General features: G+C 42.1%; 1 protein-coding gene across 1 annotated transcript in view; it reads right to left on the minus strand.

Annotated features, from left to right (window-relative positions):
* The window catches only part of Lcorl (ligand dependent nuclear receptor corepressor like), a 172,200-nt gene extending 162,969 nt beyond the window's left edge, over positions 1-9,231 (minus strand). Inside the window, 1 exon segment of the mRNA XM_052734898.1 lies at positions 8,914-9,231. Within this exon segment, the coding sequence (XP_052590858.1) occupies positions 8,914-9,070 (157 nt within the window). The 5' untranslated portion in view covers positions 9,071-9,231.
* Between the last annotated feature and the right edge of the window lie 756 nt (positions 9,232-9,987).

Consider the following 9,987-nt stretch of genomic DNA (forward strand, 5'->3'; position numbering starts at 1 on the left):
ATTTGTTTATAAAAATAAATTCTTATTGAAATCCAGTCATGTTTATTCATTTTGGTATTGCTTTTGCATTGCAACAGCAGAGGTGACTAGCTCCAGCAGAGACCAGAAGGCCCTTGGGAATGAACTATCCAGGCAAAACGCACCTGTAGCTTGCTCACATTACATTGTATTTCTCTAGTATATCCATAACTAACTGGATGGAGAAGGTGGCTGATTAAGCCTGCCTACCTGACTACTGCTCTAACTTGACAAAGCCTAATATTTATTAACCATTCCTTTACAGTTAAAGATTCCTAATCCTTGCTGTCCCTCAATCCTATGAAACCTGGTCATTTTAGACTTAAGTAATTAATTGTTCCTCCTTTCTTTCCATTAGCTTATACTATGTCTAACACTCAGCATCCTTAATCATGGTTTAGTCTTTATAAACAAAAATCTAAATATGAACCTACAGTACAAGGTAAGCATTTTAACTCAACTCCCAGTTCTTACATCTCACATAAAATAGAACTCCCCACAAAAAAAATTCACATTCTTAGGAGAAGTACTTAGGAAGAAGCTTCTGTTCTTTAATATTTTACCCAGTCTTCTCAAAAGAAAAAAATTACTAATATTAACAACATCTTTATATCTGTTCCCTACTGGAATAGAGTGTCTTAGAAGCTGTTTTCCACATAGGACCAACCCTCTTGCTTATCTGCCTCACTAGGGTGGAGCTTCCTTGTATTCAGAAGAGGCCTGACAGTCCAGCTGTGCTTCTGATAGGTCAGTAAGTCTTTCAGTTTAAGGAGCTGAAGGATAAGAAGTATGAAAGTTTTTTTTATAATGTTAATGTTTTTACTTTTTGAGATTATAAATTATATTATTTCCCCTTCCCTTTCCTCCCTCAAGATCTTCTCAAGTACTACTCAGGGTACTGCTCTCTTTCAAATCCATGGCCTCTTTTTTTATCTTTGTTGTTGTTGCTGGTGGGTGTGTGTGTGTTCCTAAATATATCAATACAACCTGCTCCGTCCCTATAATGTTACTTGTATGTATATTTGCAGGGCTGACCATTTGGTATTGAATAAGCAATTGGTGTGCTCTTCCCTGGGGAGGACTGCTTCTCCCTCTCTCAGCATTCCTTAATCGCCTGTAGTTCTTTGAAAAGGGTTGAGGCCTTGTGAGCGTCCCTCATCCTCATTAGCAATGACACCTATTTTTAAATCAGTTTTAAGTCAAATATTTCAACACACTTTTTATTAAGAAAAAAAAAAGTAGCAAATACATGAGGAATGGTACTACCTCTGTTTCATAAATTTTCCTACAAAAGATGAATTCTGCCTATTATACTGAGAACTGCTAAGAAGGAAAAGTGTTACATCTACCCTTTCTACCAGTTATGAAGACTTAGTCCCTTGTCTGTCAACTGTTTGGTAAATATAAGACTAATGGACAAAGTTACTTCCAATATAAACATCTGCATACACATTTTAGAGGAGAAAAAGCCAATGTGAATTAATGGAGAAATGTCTCAAGGTATTATTCATAATAGACTCTAGGTTGAAGTTAAATTTTAAAGGTGACTAAGGATCCAAGGTAGAAGATATGGCTACAAAGATATCCAAGAATTTGGCATAATATGTAATAAATAAAAGCAGATGAAAAAGGATGGTTGATCTAAAGAACCAATATGAAAAAAAAAAGTCTGATAGTTTATGACTAAATAGTTGAATATGGTAAGGAGCTTTTACTTGATAAAAAGAGACAAATGGGAGACATTAATGCCTTGTGAAGTATGAAATCAAAGCAGCTGCTCAAATAATGATTTACTGTATGTTTTAAGTTATAAGTTACACCAGAAGGCAGTAAAATCAGTAATGCATATACTGATATAAACCAGAATCTTATCTCAATTTGCCCAAGTGCTTGCACTATCAGAAAACTGAATCCATGAACTATTACAACGAAAGTAATAACTTGGCAGCAGATTAAAGAAAAAACCCAAACAAGCAAATGTAAGCAGGATAAGGTTACTGCCAACTACAAAAGGAAAGCAGATACGGAAAAGGTTATTCCTCATTTTAGTCTCATTTTCTAGCAAACACAAATATATATTTGTTTTTTCGAGACAGGGTTTCTCTGTGTAGTTTTGGTGCCTGTCCTGAATCTCACTTTGTAGACCAGGCTGGCCTTGAACTCAGAGAGATCCGCCTGGCTCTGCGTCCCGGGTGCTGAGATTAAAGGCATATGCCACTTGCACCTGGCCAAAAAAACTCTTACAAAATTTTTATTTAGCTTCAATTAAGAACAATGTGCTGTTCTTCAAATGCAATGATAGTATATTTTGTTAATTATGTTTCTAGTGGTAGCAGCAGGTTTCATTGGATCCATCACAATTTCTTCTCTAGATTGTGTTACAAACAAAAACTTTTTAAAGAATTCACTGATTACAGATTTGATTAAATCTGTACTATAATAAAGCTATGTGGTGTCTCAATATTGTAGACTTGTATGGTTTGTGCTTGATGAATGCTAGTCTATATACAATAGATACTCTTTGACTTGCTATAGGGTCATAGCTTCTCCTTAAATGTGCTCAGGACACTTACACAGCTCACAGTTATGAAAATCTTATGTTAAACCACTCTAAGGACCATCTGTATATCAAAAGTAAAGAGTATTATCAAAAAGGAAGACTATAAACACACACAAAGTAAGATATTTTAACTGTGAGACTAGATATACTAACAGAAAAAATACATGGAAAAAAATCCAAAACCTTTGAATCTTTGTTGCCACTCCCGAAGACCTCACTGAGCCAGAACTAAAGACCAGTAGTGAAGGTCAGAGGAATACTGGGACATATAACAGCAACTAATCATGTGTGCTGCTAAGCTGGGAAGATGGCACACACTTGCAGCCAGCCCAAGGAGTACAATTCGGCAGGCTGAGAGATGACTCAGTGGTTAAAAGCACTTATTGTTCTTCCAAAAGGGGTTCATGATCTCCTGTAACTCCAGGATTCCACACCCTCCTCTAGCCTCAGAAGAACAGAGACACATAAATACAGACAGATGGATACATGCATACACATACAAATAAATCTTTAAAGAAGACCTGTCTGCAGCCTGCCATCTAAAAAAAATTTGCAAAAAGGAGTATGTAGAATTTAATATTTTGCATAAAAAATATCCAAGATGCCGCTTTTAATAAAGAGAATCTGAACACGTCTTAACCTATTCAACTACTCATCAACACCACAAATTCTACCTATGCAAGGTATGTGATTAGATGATATCACATCTGCCATCATTTAAAATAGGTATCATATTTGTTGGTGCTTACGCAAGTTGTACAGCCAACATTTTCTGACAGCTGCCAAACCTTATCAGTAACCCATCAATACAGATTTCTAAGTTCTTCATCCATCTTTAGATGCTAACAATGACAAGGGAGAACTGGTGGTAAGATAACAAAAGAGGAGGCAAGAAGAAACCAGAAGGAAGTATCAAACTAACAAGAAGGTGAAAATAGAGTTCATGTTAACAAAAACTAACCTCAAAATGACCTAATGTGATAGTGCTTTATTATTATTATTATTATTATTATTATTATTATTATTATTATTTATTTTGTTTTTGACATGGGTTATTGCTCTGCAGTCCTGCTCTGTCTCCCAAGTGCTGGCATGAAAGGTAATGTGTGCATCACCACAGTCGGTGATAACGTTTTTAATGAGCTACAAACTGATTTCTGTATCAGTTACCAAAGATTACTTAGAATTTAGAATGGTAAAGGTCTTTTACTCTCTTCACACAGAAAGCTAGTACTAAGTTACATGACTTAAAACTCTATAACACTATAGCTATAGAGAACTGGAAAATACAGATCATTTAAACTCTCATTTTTACTTTAGCATGCTCCATAATCTTTTTTTTAATTATGTAGCACCATTCCTACCAAAATCAACTGACAAAAACAATAAAGCCCAAGCAGAAAAACCATCACCAACAATAATAGCTAGCACTTATTGGGTGCTTTCTATACAGAAGAAACATAATAGCACAAATCAACAAACTTCTTCTTCTCCAGCAACCTAGCTCTCTCCAAATTACTGATGAAACAATTGAGAGACAAAAGAGAACCTTGTCAATTGATAAATGGTGCCACTAGGTTCCAAACTCAAAAGTCTAGCTCCAGAACTTACTTTTTTTAAAATGATCTGTTTGTCCTATACTAACCAAATAAAAGATCCGGGTAAAACTGTACCTTTGTTTATCATGGAGAGTTTTTTTTTTTTTTTTTTAAGGTAAATGGTACCATGGAAATCAAGAAAACTAAACTGTCCAATGAGGTCCATTGCCATGTGTTGCAATTAAACAGATACTTCAAATTGAGATGTACTACAAATGTAAAACACCCAATTCCAGGACATGAATAGTAACCCAACTCCTTAACAGTTTCTACATAGATTAGTACAAAATGGTACTATTTTTAATAAAAAGGTAATAGATTAAATAAATGTTTTAATATGGTTATCAGAAGATTTAACACTTCATATTTGGCTCAATTACTCTTGAACCAGTCTTATACAGAAAAGACACTAGTGTTTTATAGAATGTTTCTAAGCCAATCTTTCCCTTGTTTTATTTTGTGATCTTAAGAAAAAATTGTATGTTTGGAAAAAAAACAGGGATTAAAACAGACCTAAAATATGCTTAGTTTTGGTATCTAAAGTCATTTTTCCTTTAAAAAGGTTGGTGGTCATTTTGATGAAATAACTAACACCATACCTGGGACAATAAAATACATGAATGTGGACTATCTTGTTTAGAAGCACAAGCGAACACAAACACAGACGCTTTAAGCTAGTCAAATCTGCCAGAATTTGACAGTCAATAATGACAGTGACAGGCTTTTATTTTTGAATAAGAATCCATGAAATCATACAAAGTATAACTGAATGAATATCAACCCTTAAAAAGCAGGAACACAAACAAACAAACAAACAGCAGGAACAAAGCCAAAGCCAGAATATTGACAATGTTAAACAATAGCTGAAATTTTGATGAGATGATGGCAATACCCTGTTCTTGAAAGTACTTTCCCATAAGTTACCCATTAATTACAAAATGGTGAATAATTTTCATGGAGAAATACAGCACACATCATCTGAACCAAATTTTATGGTTGAGGCACACCAACATATGAACTTCAGGATATGATGTACTGGGAAGAACAGAACATTTCTTCAGTAGTATTCCTACCAAACACACAACAAACTAATCACAAGAAAACAACAAATTCCAACCAAGGGACATCCTACAGAATAATGCCCTGTCCTTTGTTGTTGTTTTATGTCAAGGTCAAGAAACAAACAAACAAACAAACAAAAAACTGAAGAGGTACCCTCAATTAAAAAGGACTAGCAACATGATAACCAATAAATGAATTCCATGATCTTAGAGTGGATTTTGAACTAGGAGACAGACAGGAGATGGATAGAGAAAACAGATAAAATCTGAAAATGAACTATAAAGTAAGTAATAATATGTGTTGACAGTGTCCTTGCTTTTTGGAATACTGAAGAACTTGGGGCTCCAAATTACTCTCAAATTTCGAACTCCCCCCCCCCCCCCCCCGTGCGTGCGTGCGTGCGTGCGTGCGTGCGTGCGTGCGTGTGTGTGTGTGTGTGTGTGTGTGTGTGTGTGTATGAATGTATGAATTTAGGATAAGAACAACAAAAATACAATAAAATGTGAAATAACTGGTTAATACAGGCAAGAGTAAATATTAGTTTCTTATGCTTTAATATTTTAAGATGCAAACTATACCAAAATAAAGTTTTTAGAAAACTGTCCTGTCCCAGATAAAATATTCTAATTACTTTGCAAGTCTGAATGTTTTAAACTTTATTACTGTATTAATACATTTATTTTATACTAAACTGTTTTAATAATATGAATCGTTAGATACTAATCATATTATTTATTCTATAAGGACTCAAAGCTCAGTGTCATTCTAGTTAGTAGATACTAATGACATACTCTATAAAATATGGGACTGTGTCTATTAATGCTCAGTATAATTCTGTATACTAGGACTATAGTCCCCCACCCAAAATGCACTCAAGCATTTGTTACATGAGGATACTCTTCTAGTATAGGCAAACTACAGAAAGCCCTTTATAAACACAGCCATCAATTGGGACAAAGCTTGAAGGACACTTCTCCAATTTAAAACAAAACTAGGAATGAGTCGGAGTAAATCTAAGGTAAAGACACGAGTCCCAGAATTATAAGGAAAGGAAACATTTTCCCTTCTCAATTACTATAATCATTCGATGACAGTGAAGATAACTTTCTTCTGAAAATTTTCAGATATACATTTCAAAAGATCAATCATATTTAAGTAGTTAAGTAGAGAGATTTCAAGAAACTTCACTAGAGATTTAATACTAATTAGCTACAACTTGAAGATGCTTATGATTTCCAACTCTCTTGAAAACCAAGACTTCCAAATGATTTTCTTTCTCAAAAGCCAGAGGTTTTATAAAAAAAGGATTTCAAGTAATAAGAGCACCAACTATTCACAAAAATGTATACATTTATACATCTACACTGCATATATGTCACACACATACATATAAGAAACAGGAAAAGTTTTCCTGCAAAGTACACATCATAGCAAATGGTAGCTTAAAACAATGACTTTTAACACCTATTCACACCACAATTAAATATGACACCAAAAAACCTCAATATTCTATTTAGAAGGGTTTTGTTACTTAAAAATAACAGTGACAAAAACAATATATGAGATGGATCTTAGTAGGTCTCGACAAAGAACTGGGACTGTGTGAGAAAATTCTCAAAAGATGGCTGCTGCCCAGGAAAACAGTATTTTCATATTGTTGTCTATAACATTGAAAATGTAATACAGATTACATATTAGATATTCCAAAATCTAGTTTCACTTCCCGTTAATTTGTTTCACTTAATTAAAATTTGACTTTCAAAAGTACATGTATTATTGTGATTCAAAACCGTACTTAAATGCAGTCAAAGGCACAAGATGAGAAAAACATCCTTACATTCTGTAGAACAAAACTCGGCCATGGTCATCTTCAAATCACTGTGTGCCTTATCAAAACTTAGCACAGTAATCCTGTGAGCCGGCACTGCAATGCTAGCAGTGCTATTTGGTGGACTCCAAGCGAACGGACAATTTCCAGGCGGGTTTTCAACCGCACAGATCTTCACATGAGAAACTGTCAAAACGGGTCCACTTCGCATTCATGAAGTACAAGCACTAACACATTTAGTATCAGGTTTTGTTCTTGTTTTGTTTTGAGATAGCCCCCTCATAACTTTGTCACAGATAATACCAAATAAATACATTTTATAGGTGACACAAAACAGTAAACTGCTTAAATAAACATCACCAAGAATGTTCCTAAATCAGTGCATCCTCCTTTCTGTTTTCCTATATACATCCTATTCTGTGTATGGCACTGAAATAGCCTCTGGTTTAATCTACTATGAGCTTTTTCACTGGTGAAAACAAGACAGACTTTAAGCCTCCAGCCAAACAAATCTGAGAGGGGTGGGGTAGGGGGACAGGGCGCGAGGTGGCGCAAGAACAGATGAAAACAAGGTAGGAGAGTTGTCTTCACAAGGAACTGAACCGACTCAACTCCAAAGACTGACACCTACTCGTCAGAAAAGAAAACCGACGCTACCATCCACTCCTAGCACCGGCCAGGCTCCATTCCACCTCTTCCCCTCGAATGCTACCCTGTAACCCCTGCCGAAGCACGCACTCGGCAGCCCCTCAACCCGGGTTAGCCCCTCTACTGCCCTGAACCAACCTGCTGGCTAACAGCGGAGGGGACACGTCTCACTCGGGGTGGGGAAAAGCGGAGACCGCCACAAGGTAGGGAGTCCCAGTACTTCCCGCTACCCAGAGCAGCACACTGAATGACAGCCCGGAGCGCGGAAGTTTGAAGGAAAACCAGTCAGACCCCACGGAATCGGAAAACTGAATTGCATTTGAACAGGAATGGGAGGTGGGGAGGGCGATGCGCGTCCATCACATGACAGCTAAAGAGGACCAGAGTCGTCGGGGCGTCCTCAAGAAAAAGGGGGGGGGGGGGAGCCGGCATGGGGAGGGTGCCGTCGTCATAGCAACACCCCCCATCCGTCCAGACTTCCAAAGAGGGAGGAAGAACTTCAAATCCCAACCGTCAGCGCTCGAGCGGCTCCTTCTTAAAGGGGTACACACAGATCCGAGGCCGCGCGCGAGAGGGCAGAGGCGGCCGCCCCCCCCCCCGGCCCTCGGGCGCCGCCCCCATCGACCCTCGGCCCTTGGCCGCCCCCCGCCCCGCGAGCGCCCCTGCAGCCCCAGGTCCGGGCGTCCTGGGAACTCGGGCAGCGTCTGCCCGGCCAGCCCCCCGGCGGCGGCGGCGGCGGCGGCGGCGGCAAGAAGGGGGTGTGTGAGCGTCCGGCGGGGGCGCGGACCGGCCCGCCGCCTCTGGGTCCCCTCCACCCCGGCGCCGAGCCGCGGTGACAGGGGGGACCGGCGGGTGGCGACGGGCACCGCGGAGTTTCGGGGCAGCGCGAGCTGGCGGGCGGGCGGGCGGCTTCCGCGGGGAGCACGGAGAGTGGGTCCGAACTAACAGTTCCTCGGGAGCCCGGAGCCGGGCAGGTTGGCAGGCGGGCGGGCAGCCGGGCGCGGATCGCGCCGGCCAGGGAGCCCCGAGACAAAAGGCGCCGCCGGGGCCGCCGCGCCGCCGCCGCCGCCGCCGCCGCCGCTCCCATCGCTCCCCATTGAACTGACCCGAACCGGAGCTCCAACTACACCCCTCAGCCACAAACTCCTCCGGCAGCCGCAGAGCGGCGCCGAACCCGGCCCGGCCCGTGTCTCTCTTACCTACACAGTGCATGAGGCGGTGGCGCCAAGAGTCGAGTTCCCGCCGGAATCCTCTCCTCTCCGCCGCGCACCGAGGGCTCCGGCACTGAGCGGCAGCGGCGGCGGCGGCGGCGGCAGCAGCGGCGGCAGCGGCCATTCTCTCTCTTCCCTTGTCCATCTGCGTCCCGCGTCACGCGCCCTCATTTACATACGAGCGGCGCAGGCACGAGGCAGGGGCGCGAGCCCTCGGCGCGAGCCCCGGAGCGCGCGCCCCCCGGAGGGGGGGGGGGTTGATTGACACGTGTCACTACCTTCCCTCTGCCCTCCCCTCCCCCTCCCACCGTTCCCTCGGGGAGAGGCGGGGAGGGAGCGCGGAGAGAAGGAAGCAACCTGCCGCTTCCGCTGACCCCGCCTCCTTATCCACTCCCTTCCCCTCCTCCCCCCGGAGTTTACTCAGGCAAGCCATACTGCTCCCGCCGTCCGCGAAAACCCTGAGCGGGAGCGAGAAACCCCGAGGCCAGCCAGGAACCCGCGTGCTGGAGGAGCGGACGAGCAACGCCTCCCCTTCTGCCTTCGCGCGGGGCTCTGGAAGTCCGCAGACTTCATTTCCCAGCCTCCATTGCGCGAGGGTCCCGAAGCGGAGCTCACAGGCGCGATGCTGTGCACTCTGGGCTTTGTAGTCCATTCGCGTTGAGGCGCTCTCTGATCTGGTTCGCACTCTCCAGCTGGCAGCTTGGCCCTGGACTTGAAAGGCTTGGCTTGTGGTGGGGTCAGCCTCGCACTCCCTCCACCCAAATGCCTGCAGGGAGGGCCTTGCCCTGGCCTATGTTTAGCTTCCTCAGGTTCTGCAGGGGGAGTTCGATGGGAAACCTCAAAGAGTTGGCTGTGTCTTGAGCGGCCAAGCTGCTCTGTAAGTGCTGGAAACTTTCAGTGTCATTGTCATCTATCTTCACTCCTCAGGGAAAGGGCAAGCCAGTCCACTGTATTCAGGGAAGGATGTGCAGGGACATCGGTTTATGAAGCGAAGAGGGAAAAAAAAAAGTGAGAATATTTGCAAAGATCAGGGAAACGATAAAGGGACTTTTCACCATAAAT

Source organism: Peromyscus californicus, unplaced genomic scaffold (genome assembly GCF_007827085.1).
Source record: "Peromyscus californicus insignis strain IS unplaced genomic scaffold, ASM782708v3 Scaffold_13__1_contigs__length_99412109, whole genome shotgun sequence".
NCBI lineage: Eukaryota > Metazoa > Chordata > Mammalia > Rodentia > Cricetidae > Peromyscus > Peromyscus californicus.